At 42.0% G+C, this 22,431-nt stretch overlaps 1 protein-coding gene across 1 annotated transcript in view; it reads right to left on the bottom strand.

Annotated features, from left to right (window-relative positions):
* camta1a (calmodulin binding transcription activator 1a) overlaps positions 1-22,431 on the bottom strand; it is a gene marked incomplete at its 5' end in the record, with an annotated part of 268,682 nt that overhangs the window by 234,937 nt on the left and 11,314 nt on the right. Inside the window, 1 exon segment of the mRNA XM_084016249.1 lies at positions 20,668-20,771. Within this exon segment, the coding sequence (XP_083872375.1) occupies positions 20,668-20,771 (104 nt within the window).

Raw genomic sequence — 22,431 nt, 5'->3', positions numbered from 1 at the left:
AATGATCAAAGTAGATGCAAAAAAAAACTGCTCTGAAATCTTTCAATTCGTTTATTCTAATATTTATTTGATTTTTAAGCCCAATTCTATGAAAGGACAGCATGAGATCATGAGGCTTAGTTCTCCTCTTTACGCAGCGGTTATCCTTTATTGGAATCAAACAGGCGATCTTAGCAGGATGTGTGTGCCTGAGATCAGTGACATTTACATTCATAAATAGGATGACTCAGTCCTCGATTTGAATGGCAATCAATATAATGCGTACACTTGTCGACGCTGTATGTGACGGGGACAAACCGCCGCGGTGAACGCAACTAGCATTTCAGGCATTTCCACAAGCGGCTCCCCTTTATCTCCGTTTCACAGAACATCCCTCATTTAGTATTACGGATGTTCCCCAACACGGAGATCAGCGTTCGCATAACGCGTATGAATGTGAATTTTCACCACATCCTCACGCAGAGCGTATTAATCAGCCGTGCGCCCCCTGCCAACCAGACCTCATCCATATTCCTGCAGGCTTATTGCAAAAATAAGGGGGGGTGGTGAGCAGGATCGATATGCAGAGCTGGTAAAAAAAACACAGCAAGTGGCATAAAGGCAAAGAAAGATGGTAAAATCACGGCGTATTGATGAGAGGGGGAGAATCTGAGGATTCCCCATCCTCCGTTTTAATGAAAGAAAGCATGAAATGTAGATATGATTCGATGAAAGGGAGGAATATATATATTTTAGTCATAGCATGTTTGCTAAATGTGTGTTTTAGAGGTACAAATATTCATTTTCAAGAAAGCTATAAAAGGTAAGTAAGCAAAAACCTCACCACTTTGAATGCCAGCAGGCGTTTTTTTTTTCAAAAATACAGCAAGAGCAAGTTAACTCTTGCTGTACTGTATTTCTTTTTCTTATGTCAACACGGAGCAGAAAGGGCGACGCCGTTCATAGGTGCAAAGATTTATTTATTTTATTTTTTTACCTGCAACAGCCTCGCTGTAATATATAACCGAGGACACAGTGCCTTTAAACCTTTCTGACAGGTAAACCTGGGAAGGCGTCAAAGATTGTCTCTCTTTGGCATATCTCAAAAAACTGCCACAGAGAATTGAGTGACAACTTTATTTCTCATCTGTTACATAAATCAAGAAAAAAATACTGTGAAAGTCAGCTCTCCAAACTAAGAAATTCCCTGTGCTTTTCTAAGCTTGGAAAGGATTTCTTTAACAAAGTTTCACACAGGAGCGAGAGGAAAAGTAATTTCTTTGACAGGCAGACATTATGTGATAGAGGGGACTTTTCACTGCATTAAAGAATGGGCTTCCAAACAACAAAGAGAAAGGTAGCTGTTTAAAAGGCCAATTTTCCAGTCCACATTGTCATTGTCACACTCTTAACTCCAAAGGCAGACATGCACTCTGGCATCAAAGGCCATTGATTTTCTAATCAAGAGCAAATGATGATTAAGGCATATCTGCCCCCCTTATCTTTCCGTTTAAAATCCTCCTTTTTCTGGATTCAATTTGACTTTGGCTGTTTGCTGCTGAGAGGGGAATCGGGACGGTCAAAGACAAAGACACCTTGTAGAGACAACGGGCGGCGTCACAAACGATTAAGGCGAGCAGAACGGAAAATGATCGCCCGCCCTCTCCCTCTCCTTGGGTCAGCGAAAAGGCGCACGTCGTCGCCGCGCCTTTTCCATCAATAAAACACGGGAAGCCCGACAACGATGATCGATAAAACTCCTCATTCGGCAAAATACTAAGCTGAAAGTTTATTGCGATTGACACGTGAACACGCAGTCGCCGGCGGCCATTTCTGACTGAAGCAGCTTTACCAAAAAGTGTAGACACGGAGCCGAGCTAGTCCACACACTAAAGCTCCAAACCTCCATTCTCTGTTAAATTCCCAAGCTGGGTAGCAATAAACAATGTTAAAAAGGTTGGGCAATGAAACCCCCATCTCTTTTACCTTGATAACATGAAGAAGTAATACCACAAAGCAGAGATGGCTCACCCTCAGGGTGCACATGTTCATTTCTTAGCAGACTTCAATTATCCCAACTTTCTCTCTGCCTATGTATACGTTTAGCCTTTGTGATGCACCTGCCTGAGGAGGGAGGGATTAACTCCAACCCCCCCCCCCCCCCCCCCCCTCTCTCTAAGCTCGGTCTGGACCTTAGCTTTAACTGTCCTTCAGGACCGGCCTGGAGCTCGGCTTAACGACGACACCCGAACCTTTTCATCTCTACGGCGGTCTCTCTTTCACTCACCTTCTACTTCCTCATGCCAGAACATAAACATTTTCGCTGGAGGGGGAGGGGGGGGGGAATAAGAATCAAACACAGATGGACATCATCAGTGTCTGACCTTGAGGCAATGCCAATGCAATGTGTTGTGTTGTTAAAAGTATAGTGCTGCTGGTGATGAGCTGAGCGGATATACAATAGAGAACGTATAGACAGATGGGGCGATATACGCACGTCGGAGAACACGCGGGCCCCGGATATCTTTGAATAGGGGTCATTGTGTTACAGCTGTTTATGCTAATGACTCCGGTTGAAGGAGTTATTACTCCAGGTGTCATTCTCTCACACAGCCAAATACTGAGAAGGGGCCACTAATTTCCACGGCCATTATTTCAATTTAACAACTTCTAAGTGTTCATCAGAGGGAAAAAAGAAAACACACTGCCTTACTTTAATTGGAGGTGGATGTGGTTTCGAGGTGGATTTCATTCTCCCCACATTTATCCACGAGCCTCCAACCATGTGATGTCACTCGACCTGAAGTGAGTGTGAGCGGGGGCATCGTGACGGAGATGAGAGAATCGTAGGGGCACCGTTTGTTGCGCAGCACGAGCCCGACTTGTGAGGAAGAGGAACTAGCGGGCCGCTGTCGGGCGCACGAAGTCCTCCACAGACAGATGGGACAACAGAGCCGACTAGTTTTCTTTCCCTACGCATTTCCCCCTCTCTTATGGATGCCGACATATGCTCAATGAGTTTTTTCCCCCCCCCCTCTCTAACAACAGAGCCCAGACGCAGGAGGATCTCACTGAGATTGCCATATTTGAACACTGAGACCGGCAACTGGCAGTAAAACGCAAGTTTGCACATCCCCGTTGACGCCCGACGTTTCATGAAAAAAAGTCCAGCAGTCATTTGAATACGCAGGTCATTCACTTTTACAAGATGCGCTGCTCATCAACCGCCATTAAACACGACTCGGGAGTCTCACATCTTGTCAAACAACTTGAGCTGGAATGTAGCTCACAGAAGGCCGGGCTGCTCAGTGTGGCATTTAACTAGAGGAAGGCAGAGATATGCAAGTCTGTCATTCCAACAGTCATACTGCCGAGCCATTACCAGTCCCCCGTGATTACCTCTACCTGTCCTTATCAGCCGAAACACTCCGTACCCATGTAACCTGCTATTTGCTGCGCCACGATTTGTGTTTTTCTTATGTCGAGATTTCCGTCGATTTTAACCTTAATCCTATCAGCTAATGTGAAGGCACTGATCCACACCTGACTTGAAGGTTATCTGTGCATGTTTCACACCCACCGGCATTCATTATTTACATAGCTGCTCCCCCGAGGCACCAGCCACCACAGGAGGTGTAGATGGGGAAATCTACCTCCCGATCTGCCAGCGACATATCCATATCTATACTGCACGGCTCACTGACTTAGGGAGGATGCAGTGTCAGGATTATCAACCCGTTCCCTGGAAACTTCATCATCCTCGGCACAAGGAAGCAGCTGTGGCGGTGGCGTTAAAAAAATCAAGGGTTCCCCCACTGCTGCATTTCTGGAGAAAAACTAGGGAACAAATGAATGTAACAATATATTAAATATTAATCATAATCTAAAACCATGATCTTTCCTTTCACAAAACTGAACCATAGCGTTTGTCAGATAATGAAACTAGAAACACTTTTCTCACATTGATTTATAACACTTTCAGACAAAATGTTTTATCTACAGTGGCATCAGTCCAGAAAACTTGTCACTTAATTAGGAGGGCTTGTAGAAAGTAGGGACCGCGACTTGAAACTATCATTAAAGTAAAATAAAGAACAAATGCAAGCATGTTTGTGGAGGCTCTAAAAAAAATCAAACGGCGTCGTGCCATTTATCTCCAAGCGAGAGGAACAGACCGGGAGGACAACAGTGCCAATGTTTTGAAAGCAATATATGCTAATAATGCGTGTTTGGTTAACGTCTAAATCAGCGATTCATCTCGCATCCGCACAGCCATGTGGAGTATGATAAATGCAACGGCGATGGGATGCAGCAATTTCACAGTCCTTTTCCCATAACCTCCGGGATAATTAATTCTAATGATACTTTTTATCTCGCGACACCCATCACGATAAACATCACGGAGAAATCCTACTCGTATGAATGCACTATTGACCGTAACACTGACCTTTCCTCCCCCCCCTCTGGACCTCTGAGGACGCGTGTGAAAAACACCCCTCAAACACTCACGCCAGCCCTTTAGTGTGCAGCGCTGATTTGATAGAAGCGTGACAGGGGTATTTATAGAGCCAGCATGGAGCCTCGCTTTCCCCCCTCCTTTCTACACCGGGAGCCCATTCCAGCCCAGACACTACTGGCAGCGCTGCTCACTCACTGGAAAAGCCATCATGTCAGCACACTGGCAGCAGATAGCATGTTGTGCTAACAGGGTTTGGGAGGCCGCTAGCAGGAGCTCCATGTACTTCATTACGCAGTGACAACACACATCCTCTTATTTGACGCCTTACTGCACGGCACCGAGACGATCCGTATTAAAACGTCAGTGTGTTTGTTGTTTCGATCTGATCCAGACATTAGCTTTTGCCACAGTCTGATATCTTAAGCTTCCATCAGCATACTTGTGATTATTGGCGCGTGCACGGTGATGCAATCTGGGGAAAGGTATTACATTTATGCAGAATTGGCTTCGCCCCACCCTTCTGTTTGAATCACAGAAGTTCAGCCGTGTCTGTGACACAGGGTATGTCTCGCTTCCAAACATGTATCATGGTTTTAGGGTAAATGACAGAATGTGTGACATTATTGAAACGTATTGCATTAACATATTCCACGTTTAAACAATCTGCAAAGATTTTACTGCACTGTATGTCAAGAAAGTCCAAACAATTTGAAAGGGATTTAATGACATCTAACATGTGGCAACCTCGTAAACATTAAGAACTCTGGTATGATCTCACAGAGTAGACATCAAGTATTCGTGTGTGGCTCTAAAGATTTGGTGATGCTGGAAAGATCATGTATTACATTAAAATACAGATTTATCTCGCCTGAAGGGGGATAAATTGCAAAAACAAGAATAGGTTAGCAAGTACTAAATTAATGAATGCAAATTATTACATTTGTCTTTGATTATCCCTTAAAACAAATTCATTCTTTTTAGGATTTTAAGGTAATCTAAGGCCAGCCACACCCATCCAAAATACTGCATGTTTAGTGTTAACAAGCATTCAATAAGCCAAGACCGTCCGTAATGCGGCTCGCGGAGCCACGCCCATCCAAAATACTGCATGTTTATCGTAATAAGCATTCGAAACACCAAGGACACCAGGAAACCAGTCTTCACGCTCCTGGGTTTGGCCATTAAGATCAGCACATCATCAGCCACGCCAGCAGGGAGAGCGAGGTAAATCAAATAAATAAGTTAAAAACACCCCCGAGCAGATGTTTACATAAACATTATGTACAAATACATTATGTATTGCCCGGTGCGCTCGCTGCTACAACAGAATTCTCCATTAGAGTTTCCAGGTGTCCCTTTATAGTGCAGCGATACACCGCTTTGATCAGCCTATCAGAACAATTCCCTCTTTCATCTTGGCAAATATGATTTGGGTTAAAATGGATATTTTGGACCAAGGTTCAGCCAGAGCCCGGGCACGTCCTCTTCCTCTTGTTTAGTATTCAAGCTGAGTATGCTAATCTGGTGTTACTTTACTAAAAGTCATCGGCAACATCAATTTCTTTTTTTAATACAGAGGACAAATATCCGAGAGGAGGGAGTTGAGCCCGAGCAAAACAGAAATGTGAAGAGTCTGGGAAAAGAAGCAAATAACATGGAAATATGACTTTAAACTTGCTGTTCGCCCTCTAATTCACAACTCAGGATACAAAGTTTAGAGTTGTTATCTACATTATCTGGTGCTCTTTTATTTCTTTTCCTTTTTTTTGCGGGCATGTCTAATGATATTTCAGAAATTCTTTGTTTTGACTGCAGGGTTAACTTTAAGTATTACTCATACCATCAACAGAAATTCAGCACTTCTAGAAACTGCCAAACGCTGAAAGAAAATGTTGTGTGGGTTTTTTTTTTTTTTTTTTATTATTCAATTACTCTGATTTGAGATCTCAAGCAAGCTTTCGGGTGTTATACCTGCCACTAAAAGTCTTAGCAAAAATCTATAGTTTGCTCTTGTAAATGAAAGCAATTTCACTGTTGATTGCTGCCTCGGCCGACAACAGTCGTTTAAGCTCTTATGTTGATTCAAGAGGCTCTGACTGGAGGCCCTGTGGCTATACAACAGCAAAGAAGTGAGTAGGACAAACATAAACGTACAGTTGAGAAAAATCAGTCTAATATAGGACATAACTACTGTCTGAGAGGGTTTCCTTATCTTCAAGCAGAGTGGGATATATTGTGACTGTCTGAGACGGGGGAAGTTTGCTTGTGAGATAAGAAAAAAAAAAAAAGGACAATCAGAAGCCGGAAGATGAATGATTTGATTCTGGGTACAAAGATGAGAAACTGCACAGGTGTTATATACTGTAGACTGTATTGGCAAACATGCACAGTGACTGTCCTTGTAGTACGACCTCTCCAATTACATTTTTTTTTACATTTTGCTGTCTCAGAGAGAGAGAGACTACAAGTCCTTCCCACCAAACTCAACTTTTCTATCACTTTCTTTTTCTGCTTGCATCACACCAGAGAACAGATCACTGACACAATGTCACACGTCTTGAATGGCTGTTACGCTTACAAAGGGAATGTACATAGCATGTCATGACGGAATAATTCGACATATCGAACCATTTTCCACCCTCAGTGAGAATACACAAGCGCTCCCCGTGTCAAACCCTCAAAAAATACTTTTTCCACGTCTGTCTGCCAATCCATCAGATTCCGTAGCGGTGAATGAAAAGTCCCTCAAAAACCGTGTTCCTTTTAGAGGTGGCCTGCACCTTTGACTCCAGCATAGCGAAAGCTTTTACCAAGGTCATTCAATACCAACCACTCCTAAGTACTACAGTTGCAGACTACTACATATTCGCCAGCCTAGCATGCAGAGTATACTGTGCTGCCTCGGCTAGCATTTGCCATGTATGGCGGAGACGGGTTAATAAAGTTATATCCCCCTCTATCCTTTACTCTCTGTGGAGGACATCAATCTAACGTGGCAGGCCAAACTTGGTCTGGGAGCCACTGACTAAGTACGGTGTAAGCTCAAAAGCTAAATTATTTAGCCAGCGAGTCCAGTTGATAAATGTTGGCAGCGCAGGTCAATACATTACAGGGATGTGTGGACCAACTCTTTGGTAGGATTTATTATGCAATGGGGGAGATAAAGGCCATTGATTGTCTCCAACAAGGTCACTATAAGGTCTCTTTCTCCATTGGAACGGGCGGGGGGGGGCTATCTCTCGTGGCAACAACTTTAGGCCACCATTTGGCGATACCGTGCAATAAGGTTAATCAAATCTGTTGGAAGACACTATGAGCCGTCTCACGTCTACCCAAGGATACGGAGCGATAATGGGCTGTATTTATATGAAAGGATATATAACGTTTACATTATTCATGGTCTTGTGGAAAATGCGATGGCAGTGCTAATATAATATTGACCTAACCCCAACACTACATGAATGGCAATAGAGAGGCACAGCTTAACACACACACACACACACACACACACACTTACACAGTCTTACTGGAACATATCTCTTCCTCTTATGATCAATTCACATAATATACACGATACTTGGAAACCAAATACGGGAGATGATCTTCTTAAAGGTCACATGAGTGACTCGACCCAGAGAGAGACAGAGTTGTGTCCATAAAAATAAAGAAAGGGAAAAAAGAAACAGCCTTTATCATCAGACATCGGAGCCGTAGACGACGAGGCCGTTTTGTTTTCGGTCAAGAAATACTCAGGAGGGAGTTTTCTCTCTTTGTGTGTTGGAGCGCGTGGGCGGACAAGAACAGATGGAAGTAAAACAGTGCTTGAATGGATTAACGGTTTATCAACCTGCATTTAATGAAGACGTGTGTAACGGCTGACTTTATTGTAAACTGCAGTTAGCAGCGAAGTAGAGACTCGCAAACTGCGTGTGGAGATTTTTTTTTTTTTTTTTGCAGTTCGGAGATACACGCAAGCGTCAGGAAAAACCGTCGCAAGTGAAAGAAAAACAAACATAAACATCAATCATTTGCCCAGTAAACCAGCACAGAAGAGCGTCGTTCAATTTGAATAGCACCCATTTTTTTGGGCAAAAAAGGGAATAAATGTGTTTCACTAAAATATTGAAATGATGAATGTGTGTTTGGATCTGAAACAAAACACATCCAGTTTAATACAAATGGCCAAGAGAAAATAGTCAGGCTATAACCAGCTGTGCACCCACCCACCCATCCATCCATCCATCCATACATCCATCCATACATCCATCCTCCACCCACCCGCAACTTTTTTTCTGCTTTTTCTTCCATACTGCAGATTTGCCGTTCTAAATTTGCAATTAGCACGTTTTGATTCAGTGTGTCACGCATCATCGGCTACATATAATATAACCCAAGAGTCACGATGTGAAATTGCACAGGAATCGGTTGCCAGCATCTCCGACTGAGGAAGTGAACATGCCACGGGGGGGAAACGCAGCACAGTGGAAGCATTCATACCTCCAGTCCAGAGGAGATTTCCAAGCACTTTTATTGTTAGATATCATCAAAGCTCTTTCACTCCTTTCTACTTATGCTATATAAACATCATTTACAAAAAGAAAATATCCTGCAGTGGGAACACCACTGTGGGTCCATGTTGCCTCATCTATAGGGATTTCAAAAGGCCGTGCAGAATTTCAATGGTGCTTCAAGGTTCTGATAAAGGACAGGCAAAGGGATGGAAGAAAGAAAATGTATTTATGTGTTGACACGTTAACCTTTTTTAGGCTCGAGCTGAAGAGCAAACAATTCCGTCTTTCACCCCCAAAATAAAATCAACACCAACCAGCATGAAGGCGTCAAACAACAACCTCCCGTACATGGCTGTGTAAAGCGACAAATATCCCACAAACTGTCTCCAAAAAAAGGGAGGCAGAGGGCATTCAATTATGCCGAAAGGAAATCCTCCAGTATAAAGAGTAAAGATAGATGAAAAAGACAGCTTAAACCAATGTCACCGGTCAGAGAAGGTACTAAAACCCACAGCTAAGCACAAAGGAATCAGAGTGCTGTGTCAGACACATTGGCTATCTGTAATGTACATTCACTCAAATAAGTTTCAGGTCCGGTGCTTTACAAGCTCTGAAATATAGGGGGGATTAAAACAGGCCGCATATCTTGGGAGGTTGCTGCGCTGGAAATATTTCACGTACAAATCACGTCAATGTAATTCATTAATTCAAAAAACCCTCTTTTCACATCAATGGGAAGGTTAATATCATCTTTTTAAATGTTGTTAAACCGGGTATATGCCGCTTTGCTCGCAGTGTAGCACAAGTAGCAGAAATGGTAGACCACAATTTATACCATTGCTTTTTGTTTCAAAAAATAAGAGAGTTGAGCAATAAAATAAACATATAAATCTGCGTTCCCATCATAATTAGGCCTTAATTAGCTTTAAGCTTATCCTGGAAATCATTTCTTTGACATACACATTTAGGAGACTCACTTCTGCTGCACAAATGACTTCAAAAAGCGGGACGGATCGTTGAAAAATGACACAATGAATGACCTATCACTTTAAACAGCCATTAGAAGAGAAACCTACAGAGAGCTTCCTTATTCTGCAACTTTATCCGCGCTAGAAAAGGTTTTTTAAGAACTTGCTCAGTCCTGGATCTGGGGAACTGTGGGATGGATCATTATGTCCTTGTCAGCTTTATTTTTCAAATTCAAGCCCGTTTTATTGATGTGTAAACATCTCGAAGAGAAAAGGGGACTTCACATGCTGCCCAGATGAACAAAGGGGCTCAAGGACATCCAACCAAAAGGACGTCTGAATCCTGCTGGACCAGGAGCCTACGAGCTGCCTGAATGGGCAGCTTTGATTAAAAAAACAATGAACTTGTGGGGAATAACCTTTGATACTGTGATTCACTGAAACACATCCCAAAAGGTCAGGGCGACCTATGCAGGATTAATGTAAAAAAACAAGATATATTTTTTTATCCACTGATAAAGAAAGGCAAACCCTAGTGCATGTGCAGACAAAGTATTAAAAATGGAAGTTTTAAAGTTATCAATTTTGTATTTCACTATATTTGAAAAGAATTGTGCTTTAAAATAATCATAATTTGGGTTCCTCGACTCATAAGCATCTCTGAGTTTATGTAAACACCTTGTGAGTTCGTTCCTTCTCGATGGAAGAGCCGGGTTTAACACAAGAGAAGTGACAGCTCAGTCAGCGATGCATTCCCAGTTGTGTCAACCTGCCAAATGCACATCTGCAAATTTTATGAACGTTTTAACACATGCAGCACGAGTGCTAAAACTACAAAAATATAAGCTGGACAGCATGCGGCTCCATTAAACGCGGGATTCCCCAAACTGGGTAGAGCTACAACTATCAGCTAAAAAACCTATTTGGCAAAGAAACATATTATCAAAATGAATTAAAAAGGATGCATAAATGCAAGAAATAAAAAAAACCTTGCATTTTAAGGCGGTCTCTGCTGCTTACAAACAAGGTCAATGATAGCCCTAGTTGTAGTTCCCCCGCCTTTGACAATGAGAGCGGGTTTAATCAGATGAAGGCCTAATGCAGCAGGGCTATAGAGGCGCTGCCATGCCTGGAGCTGTCCATCAGATAGAAAAGGGCATGATGGGCTGGGATCCAAACAGGCCCACAGAGAATCCCGGGCCTGCTGTTGTTGCTGGCTCCTCATTCTCAAGGACCTTTAGAGATCAAAGACCAACACACAACAAGAGAGACAGCGAGAGAGAGAGAGAGACGGTGATGGAGAGAGATGGACCAAAGAAAGTGAGTGTGGTAAGCAGGAAGGATGCCATGACTCAGAAGAACCCATGTGGCCTTCAGTGATTACCCCAACGCCAGGCCTCCTACCGAGTCAAAAGAACAATCAAAGGGATTTCCTGGAGAACGTCTGTGAAATTTCCTCTCTGAGAGCAGCCTCCTCCGTCCGGTGCCAGATGAAGTATCTTCCGACATCAACTCCATCCGAACATGTTATAGTGTGGAAGTGATGCGCTCCCCTTTGATACTCTAAAAAAAGATCCTCTTTCCTCCGAGGAGTCGTTGAAGTAGCCTCTCTCCCCGCTTTCACTCTCTCGACGAAAAAAAAAAAGGAAGATACATGGTGTTCTTCCGCCGACCATCGCTGTTGTTTAACCTTGGCGAAAATACAAAATGGGACGAGCAGTAGAGCCGAACAAATACCGAGCTACATGAAGCGTTACGAAACAACTTAGAACATCTAAAAATGGACAACAAAAAACATAACTGGATCCTGCAGGCATCGTGAATGTGAACTCAGCCCGAGCTCAGCCCGGCAAAGGAACATTTTTTTTTGTATTGGAGGTTTCCAAAAAGTTTGTATGTAGAGCTATGTAACATAGAGCTATCTAGAGGCGACGTGGTGCACTTAAAATGCACATTCAGTCTGGGCGGGAACCACGGAGAGCGGACAGAACACCAGGGAGGCGTGCAACACGGTATAATGCAATCATCAAAACTATAGCCTCGGAATAAATACAGCGCAAACCATTGTGAGCTCATAATGACAGCTTATAATGGAGGAGGTATTGATTCAAAACAGACCATTTACAAAAAAACTGTTATGACTTTACTACAACTATTAAACTATTGATTTGAAAAAGCAGTCTGTTTATTCTCTTGGAAGAAGCTGTCACATTGCTCATGCACATACATATTCTTAACATCTATAGGAGGTTATAAATTAGCTACTTCTGGCATATGATGGAACAGGATTTCACCACCGGGGACCCGGGGTTCGCATCCTGAGAGACTCTGAGATTATTTCAAAAATGAACGTGGAAACAAGTTTTATGAAGGGATGAATTCAGGTGGATAGGCAATAACTCAAGCAACCATTCCCACTACACATCTATTATGCACATACCTGTCTATACTATCTATATTGTTGCATCCTCACAGTCTGGTGGAGGGGTATGATACTTTATTACCTACAAAAAGGGCTACTTTGCAAACTGTGTCTTCTCCTGCTGTCTTTTAAGACAAGACGTCAGCCCGAAAAACTCGATGGTGCAGGCAGCAGTCCCGAAGCATTAAGCACACTCGCTAAACAATGTAATGGTGATAAACAATACGTTATCCAAAGTAATATACATAATTCAGAATGGAGTCATTTTTATAGTTTACCAGTTGCAACAGCGGCCTTTTCTTGTATGCCATGTAATCTCCCAACGCCCTTCTGACAGAATGTAAAGTCACTGTTTCTGTATTCCACAGGGTGGGTAAAGCTGGTATTCATTTTGTTTGCAATCTCCCTCCACACATCTTTTTTTTTTTGTCTACTCTTGTCAATGTGATGCAAAATGTCTCTTTTATTATAGGTTTTTTTTTTTCTCTGATCTGCCTCATCTGTGAGCAGCAGATTTTCCTTCCAAGCTCCAATTTGGGTTTCTTTTTGTTTCCATTTTTGGTGATTTTCCAAATAAATTCTTCTCTATCTAAAACGGGTAGAGAGGCTGCTTGTTGTTAATTTCACATCTGTTCATGGCTGCTGGAGAAAAAATACATCATACAATTATTTATTTATTTTATTTAATATTCTAAAAAGAAATGTCTAAATCCTAAATAGAACAATTATTTGATGAAGAAAGTTTAGATACGTGAAGTGAAGCATCATCTGAAATGAGTTAAAAGAACATTATTCGAAACTCTTCACCTGGTAAACAGTTCAATCATGTTGTTTCCCATCGCTGGAAAAAAAAACCTTTTATATTCCATACAAAGATTGAGTTTTGAAAAAAAGCAGAGCAGCTTGCAAATATGCTCTGAAAAAGGTATCTTAGATTAGTGGAGATAATGTGGAGTCCTGCCATTCAATCCCACTCAGGGCCGGCGGAACAGGGGTAGCCACTCGTACGAACATCCACTCTATATGGAACAATATAACAGTTTATTGAAGCATAGGTGCACACATCAAATGCAGACCTCATTTTCCTTTATCTAGTAAATAAAGTTAAACTCCATTACAAAATGGTTCCGCACAGAAAAATCCTGACCCAGCAATTCGGGGGGAGAGAAAGAAGAAGAAGAAAAAATAGAAAGGTAGAAATCTTTCAGTCTATACCTGAATAGCTTTGCAGCTCAGTGAACACAGGAGGGAAAAGGGAAAGAGACAGAAGATAAGAGTAAAGGAGGGTGACCAGAGGAAGAGAGAGCTGGAGAGAAATCGAAGACACAAGCTGGGTTCAATTTAGAGGCTTCCCACAGGAGGCAGAGTGACCTGCATCTGCTACAATAGAGGTCATGCAATTTTGAGTGGATACCCCTGTCTTCAGAGGATACTGAGGACCCCCGCCTTGGTGTGCACATCCAGAGGAGGAGAAAAAAAGAAAGGCAAAGGGGTCCCTGTAGCATGTGGGGACCCCCTCGATGACCTGACTGGTGGGTTCCCATTACGACTGCCTGACTACACCGTCGCCTCGCAATTGACACTTCACAGTAAGCAACAACGCTAGCAATCAGTGAAGCTATCAAGCTCACGGGGAAGTTTCTATGAAGTCAGCCATCCGAAGAAACTCCCCCAATTCCTCATCTGCCCGCCTATTACAGTCGTCAGCCAAATGATGAAAGAAAAGCTCCCCAAAATATATCTGGTAAACCGCATGCGAGCGCAAACAACACACAAAGGTAATAGTGAAAAGTTGACCCGAGCAGCGTCTCGCCAACTAAACCCGGTCAATGACGAGCTGATATGAACGCAATCTGAACCTCGGTTCGTCCCGCTCTCTTCAAACGCTATATTCCTGTTCATGTACATTGCGTGCCTCTAACCCAGAATATGAAAAAAAAAAAAAAAAAAAGAAAAAGAAACAACAAACACACACAGATAAACAGACAAACAGATAGATGGGGCAAACATGACCTTTCATTTCCACTGATTGCCTCGGAGAAGCTAATGAACATTTCTGTAAACATTTGCAATTGGTGGGAGTCATTTTAATTACTCTCCACAGAGAAAGCCACGCGTGGCGAGGAGCTCAAATGCAGATAAACATTTAATCAAGCGTGACCTTGCGTTCGATTAGGTGAATTCTCTGCGCACTGATAATACGACACCGACGGCTCAGGTTTCGACGTGTATAGGAACTGCCGATGAAGGTAGCCAGATATAATAATAATAATATTAACATTAGATATAGATATCTCTAATACGCTGTCCTTCTAAGCCACAAGTAGGGAAGCTTTTATCCAAGACGGAGCATTAATGAGGTCAGGATATTCCAAAAGGGATGCTCCAGCTTCTGCAGCAGGAGTCTCCGGCCTGCAGTACACTCCACACAAAATCTAATTTGTTTTGGTGGTAATGGCTGAGCTGGTGTTGAATACAGCGCTATTAATAAATGCAGGCATGTACTCGCTTCAACTTGAGGCCCGTCTGTCTAATAACTGTAGAAGGTCGTGCAGGGTTCCCCCCCCTTCACTCTTTTTGTAGTGCAACGTTTTGGCTGGAAATGAAGTGCGCCTCAGATAACGCCAGAAGAAATGATTCTACTTTATGAAATATAAATATAAGGCTTACTAAGCTTTCAGGGTAACTGATCAGCAATGTGTTTAATGAGTGAGGCTGTCATCTGGTAACTACATTAATAGCGGGATTAGTCAGCAGCGTGCGTTTAGCTTTCGCGGTAATTAATCAGAGCAGCACTTTGCTGCTGTTGAGCTTGAAGTTTCCTATTGACCAGCTGGACTTGTAACGGCGGTGGGTGTTATTCAGACAGGGGGCAGCGCTCACCACCTCCTCTAATCAATTACCCTGGGCTTAACTGAGTTGCAAGTCACAGTTGGCGAGGGCACGCTCAGAGGAGAACAAGAAGCTAGCCTGGAAACAAATGCCACATCATACTTTAGACCGCTTGCAGGTGACGGTGTGAAATGTGCTGAACATGCACAAGATGTGCTTTTAAAGTCGAGCTTTGTTTTGGTACCAATACCTGCCTGAGCACACACTGAGTGCCATTTGGTTTTAGAGTACACTGCTGGACACATTGCATTACATAACAGTGAATACCATCAGACACCATGGTGAACTGCAATTTCATAAAACAGCCAACAATGGACTTTTCTTTGGGAAAATCTCCATGTCATCCTTTCATATTTTACATAAAAATGAGACTACTGTTTTATAGAACAGATGCATGAATGATTGTATTCAAGTGTGTGTACCGATGCATAAAAGATCCTAACAGCAGGATCCCAGATAACACAGTGGCGTGGAGCAGGTTAACACAAATGATGTTTTAGAGATAAGGAGTGAATGACTGCACCACGCTGCTTCCGATCGGGCTCGTCATTATAGCGCCTATCTCGTAGCGCTACCGCCGGTCTCTCTGGGTTTATCCGATCTCGCCTTTTTAATTTCATTTGTTGTGGGCTTTTTTTTTTTTTTGATCGGCGCTTCCCAGCCTGTTCCACCCCTGACCCGGTGAGTCCGCTAAGCGTTTTTCCCACCGCGGCGTCCTGAGCGGTGGCATATTGCATGCAGGCACCACGCTGTGCCGCCGCTGGCATTGGCGTGAGGCGAGCGAGGATTATTTCTGACGACAGGGGCATTAAATGTGTAGCAGGCCGGTGGAGGTCTTAGCTGATGCTCTCTTGTCTGTTTTGGTTCAGCACCAGTTCAGAAGCAGTCCCCTCTAAGCTGAGTGGGAGCTCACAGTACTCAGAGCGTTGTGCCTTTCATTAAAGGCGGAGGGTGTCACACCAGCTTAGGCCCAGTGTCCTCCCTCAACCAAGGCTTCATGCTGTACTCCTCTCTGCCCATGCTTTTTTTTTTAAGACTGAGTGACGAGGAGTCACTTCTCCAAAAATTGGGCAAAATTTTCTCTGTTTGTCAATGCGTTAGAATGTCACACATTCGAGCCAAAAATAAAAATCAGCGAGGTTTACAGTATGTCTGCAAGGAGGCATCTAATCCAGCATGTTGCAGCAGAGAAAATATTGCTTGCTCTTGTCCTCAGGACTCCAGTAGCAAGTCATAAATACTGTCATTCAAACTTGATCCCCATAAGAGCTGCCACAGAAGCACATAGTTAAGGGGCAAACTCAAACTGAAAAGCAGAAAAAGTCTGGCTAGAATAGAATCAGCTCCTTTCTTCGGCTGGTAGTTTTTCAAATGTATGACACACTTGTGAATCCTATAATAACACACAGCCCGAATCACAGCTCCAACGTGAACCAGAAGAGAAGAAAGTCCATCTCAAAAAAAAAAAGCGCTGGTAAAAAATTGCAATTCTCCAGCACGTCTCGAGTCCTGCAACCTTCATGCCGGCGTAACCAAACATCACGCTGGCTCTGTTTGATCTTGAAAGGGATATAAGCCTAAAGCCGTCCCCGTGTGAGACGTCCTTCTTTCAAAAGATTCTAATCTCAATCGAAATGTCTAGAAAAATAGAGGTCATCGTGCCGGAGCACCGGTCGCACAATGACACTTGGCTGCAGACCCGAGAGGAATTCTGCAAGGATTTGTTCCTCGCCTGAGAGACGTGCGGACATCAACGGCTGAAAGAGCGGCGAGACAAACATAAATAGAGACTTCCTGGAAGCATTTCTAGTTTTGCAACTCGAGAAATGAGAAATCACAAAACTGTCAAGATAATATGTATTATTTGGATTCCAATCATGACCTCCTTTTGTCTTCTCTTTCGATAACACATTTTTGTTCTCGCTAAATTCTCAAGCACCGCCAGCTACTTCTCTCCCATTGATAATTTGAAGGCTGATAGCATATCCGCACCGTGCACGCCGCTCATGATTCAATGACGAGAGCACCATTCAACCCTCTAAACTCCCATCCCCTCCCCTGAATTTTGATTTGATTGGTTTATCTAATTTTCCGGTAAATGCCTGAAATGTATTCCTGCGCACCTTCCTTCTCGTGGAACCACACGGGGGAATCATGAGAATGAGACTGAAATGAATAGCTCTACATTAGCTTCACTTCACCTCACCAGCAACACCACAGCCCCCCCTTCCCCCCCCACAACTCTCCATCCAGATTAAAGTTTCCAAAAGTCAAATTAAATGTATGGACGTCTTTTTGAGTGAAACTGAGACAGAATGATCCCAGATTTTAACAAGGTGCAAATGATGTAAAACTGCAAAAAAAAAAAAAGTGTGCAGCAGGGGAAATGAACAATAGACACTTTATGATGAATCCTTCGTGCTGTACGTGCAAGGTCCAGAGGATATGTGGATACGTGCAAAAAGAAAGGATAGATACATGATAACCTGGCTACAAGGCAGAGAGTTATGACTGCTACAATAGATAGTTTGAAGTGGGGTTGTATAATGTATTATCCATACATCCATATCGTGTATTACCTCTAGTTTGGAGAAATAGACAAGAGTGCAGACGGCACCTTGTGTGGCGGCCTCAGTGTATGAATGTGTGTGTGAATGGGTGAAATGTTCTATAGATAGATAGATAGATAGATAGATAGATAGATAGATAGATAGATAGATAAGATAGATAGATAGATAGATAGATAGATGTGTTTCAAAATAAAAAACAAAGAGCTCATTCTCAGCTAACGAAAAGACAACAATTCTTATTTCCCTGTGATTCTGTGTTAATCCAATCATACGTATGGATTAACATATTCCAACAGATCCCCCATATTACTACACAGTGTACCTTTAACGCAACAGAAAGCAATTTCTGGCTAATTACCACCTAAGCTATTATGAAAATTAAAAATGGACAGTCTGGAGAGTCCATGAAAGCCCACCATACCAACAACAACAGTTTTCAGACATAAAGCAGCCAAACTATATGGGGGAATTATAGAATATCAAATCAACATTAGCAGCTCTAACCTACCAGACGCCCGGGATTCCAGACATGTAGAAAAGGGGAGAATTAGCGCATTAAGCATGCTGCGCTAGTACCAGAAATATGCACAGAATTGATGAGGTGTCACTTTCACTAAGAGTCACACAATTGCACCGAGAAGGAGCCTCTCTGATCCCTCCCTTCCTGCCTGTCTGCTACCAATGAGGCACAAACACTCCGATTTGCATGGTCTGCATAAAAAAAAATTAAATAGAAATGTCCTTGATTTTAGGAAAGGTTGCCATGCTCTCTTCAACCCTGGGAAAAACAGGGCTGGCATGCATACCAAAATACCGCTGGAACCGTCTTTTCTGGCTTATTGTTTCCAAAGTATCAGCTCACCAAACATCCACAGCTGAATCGGCAGCTCACTAACATAACAACACGGTGCTATTCCTGAAATATGCCCGTTATGATTACATTTGGTAATAAATGACAAGACATGCTAACAACTGTGGCCGACAGCATTTACACCCCCCAGCAAATGCTTAGACTTACATTTTGAGATCAATTTCAAAGCCATGTTAATTAATTTAGACTGCTAGCAGCACAATGCGGGTCAGACGGGGCAAACAAGTTACAACATCAGCCAATTAGAAACACACAAGCGTTATACATTTTTTTTTTTTTTTTGGGCAGGGCTTGTGAGCACAGATATGACAGATGGAGCTGGATGGAGACTGGAAATGATGTGTGTACCCCTTGCTGTAGTAATCACCACTGTAATTGTGTCTACTCCTGCAGAGCCACATGTTTACCACAGATAAATTCCTTCATCTATTTTCAAAGATATATTGAGGACACAAAGTCCGTGTAAAATAATGTTTAACTGGATGTCAAAGACGGATTGTGCTTTCGAATACCCTGTTCCTTAGAAACGAGCCTGTCTGGTGCCTTATCATCTGGTTGTTTTTCAGTCAATTAACTTTCATCACTGCAGATGACTATATTTATATGGTCACAATGTGTTAATCAAAAGCATGGATGGTTGATTTTTGCATATTGGTTTTAAGATTTGTCATAGTGTGTATTTAGGGCTAATTACTACCAGTAATTCTTAGAAAAAGAACAACCCGTGTTTCCATCTATCAATACTGGAGACAAAAGAGATAAACTCATCAACCTGTCCCCGGAGAAAAGGGCTGGCAAATGAGTTCTGAGGCAAATGAAGCGACATACAGCGAGTCCGTGTCAGGGAAATACATTAAAAACACGTTAAAGACTGAAAATATGTCGATTCATGTGGTAAAATAATGCAAGAGCAAATAAGTAACCCTGCGTGTGCAGATGGTGAAGATTGTTTCTGGCTGTATCCTTTATTTTTTTAATGTATTCAATGTTTTTTTTGTGTGTGTTTTAAACATTACTACACAGAATTGTGTGTCAACCACACACCTGTAATAGATGAAAATGTATCGCAGTAATTCATTCTCCCATTCACTTTTCCAGACGATATTCCCATATAAAACATATTTTTCCAACATGTGTAATGCCACAAATATCAAACAAGGCAAAATGTAGTTTAAGTAATGCTGGAGGTGCTATAAAGGGAAAACCATAGAAAGGCACATCAGTGACATCGTCGTACAAAAGCAGAGCATTTGCAGGTTTGACTTGTAAAGTGGTGTGTTAGCGTCCCTAATGTGCTGCAAATATAGAACGCTCCAGAGACACCTTAAGCCGCCACAGCACCAATGTTAAACATCAACAGTCCCTCATAATGCTTGCCAAATACAGCCGAAACAACATTTCCGAATAAGACTTAATTTGCAATTGACTTTGAAATTCATGCCAAACAGGGTTTCCTTGCAGAATGAGCATTGGCAAATCCATAATAAACATAAACTGCACGATGAGATGAACACTTTGCAACTCAAGTAGAGGAAGAGATTTTTGTTTGTTAATTTAATGGTTAATTCCTATATTTGTGAGAAGAACATACTGTATCGCAATTCAAGCTCAGACTATCCATTCATATCCTTTCATTCTTAATATATTTGGGGAAAAAACATGATGCAGCTTAATTATGAATTTCACTTCAGTGATTGCAAATGTAATGTAGTTACACTTTAAACATAATACATTTTAAATATGAGAGAATGTTAGAAAAACCTTTCACACAGTTAAGACAATCATTTGCACAACTGCTGTAATCTGAAGAGGGAATACCAGAGAAAGAATTAAACCTGGCATACTTGGACATATTTACATATGCAGCCTATGCAGGTAGTTAAGAGAAAGTTGATTTTTCCTAATGGAAAGGGAGTTCACGGTTTGCAGATCTGTCTGAAAGGACGTGCCTTCTGGTGTAAAGGAAGTGTGCTATGATAAGAGAGGGGGCCTTACCTCATTAGTGTTCCACCGGTGTCTCTCCTTTGGCAGCGAGGTGCATTTTGGTAGACATTCAAGCAGCTTCTTGGGCAGGTATATTTTCAAATGTCCATGTTCATCTGGAACAAAAAAGCAAGACAAAACAGAACAATTAGCAGCAGCTTCATACCGTATTGACTTGCTCATCTCCCTCTTTATCAGTCTATCAGTCTCTCTGCAGCAAAACGCTGACTGTAAAATAACTATCCCCAAACCGAATTAGGAAATTAATTCAAGAAGAGAGTATTGCATACATTTTATTTTTGTGCTTGGCTAAATGATATTACTGTGAAATGCATTCTATCAGGGGAGTTCACCAGAAATTGTTCACTGTCAACTTGTAAAGGCTGCGTCTATTCATTATTTAGACACAATAAACACCCTTGAGTGATTTTAAAGCGTATGGGGATTTAGTAGGGAGATCTGCGTGCTGCACGCTAGAATGTGGTGTATTATTCAGCAAAATAATTACAATTACCGGGCCCAATGCTTACATCATAATGTACGTCGTTCAATCTGTAATTTACATTCCACAACCATTATAAAACAGTAAGGTTTCAAAGACGACCTCATGCATGGATGCATTCAAATGTTTCATTGCCTTTTCTTTTTTTTTTATGCTCAAATATGCAGATGGCCTTAATGTAAACATATTATATATGTTTCGGGAGACAAAAACGTGTTGAATTTATAAGATTGTGAAAAATCCTATTATAGTCGTGTGGCGTTTTTTAATCAGAGCATGATATATAGGTTTATGTGGAAATAATTTTATGCACATACAAAATTAGGATATTATAAGCGGGGATCTTATCATTAACAATTTAAATGTGAGTTTAAATGCAAAAAAGGAGCTTAGTATCTTGTTTAAAGTTGAAAACAATGCTGCCGTACGAGTCGAAATCAAAGTATTATCGGCCGTTACAAAATCTGTTGACTGTATTACAAGAGGCGGTATACTTTGCATACGACGCTTCTAATGCATTTAAAATCTGCGCCAATGCACATCTCGAATGCAGAGTTACTTAATCCAGGTAATGTCCAAGCATGTGCAAATGAATACATTATTCAGCTTTAATGTGTTTGGATCAAATGTAAATACATTCGCGAAAGATAACTCAAAATGTTGCATTTATCTGCGATGCAATTTTGCTTGAAAATACATTAGAGCTGGTACACAACGTTCTTTGATATTTATAGGACTGTGGGTAGAGATGCTAGGGAATGGGCAAGTAAAGGGAGAGACAGAGAAAAGCCTGAATATGAGTGCTGACTATGGATCCCTGGGGTGGCTGATATCAGTAGTTGACTGTAAAAAAAAAAAAAAAAAGGTTTAAAAAAAAAAAGAACGCAAAAAAAAAGTTCAACCGAAGCAAAACACCACTTTGAAGCCCATACAAATAATCCAGCAGTGCACTTGATTATGAGGGTATAACAAGAGTGTATGTTCCTCGCTGTACTTCACAGCGAGGAACAGTGTGCTACTGCCCAGAAAGCCCAACATGGAAAATTCAGTGGGAATGAACACAGTGGGTCCACAGAGATGGCGCTGGCTCGGAGCCTCAGAGTGTAACGCGTAAGCCGGAACATCATCGCTCCCGGAGGAACGCCGGAGCAGATATGTAGTATATGCAATTTCCATCTGTACCTATAATTCTGCATGTACTCTCTGTTTTATATGAGCTGCACAGGTATCTGTAATCATTTGCTTCGCCCAATTAAGAATCACATACAGCATCT

Source organism: Eutrigla gurnardus (assembly GCF_963514095.1).
Source record: "Eutrigla gurnardus genome assembly, chromosome: 8".
NCBI lineage: Eukaryota > Metazoa > Chordata > Actinopteri > Perciformes > Triglidae > Eutrigla > Eutrigla gurnardus.
Note: the sequence above shows the minus strand (reverse complement) of the source record. Positions and strands in the feature narration are given on the sequence as shown.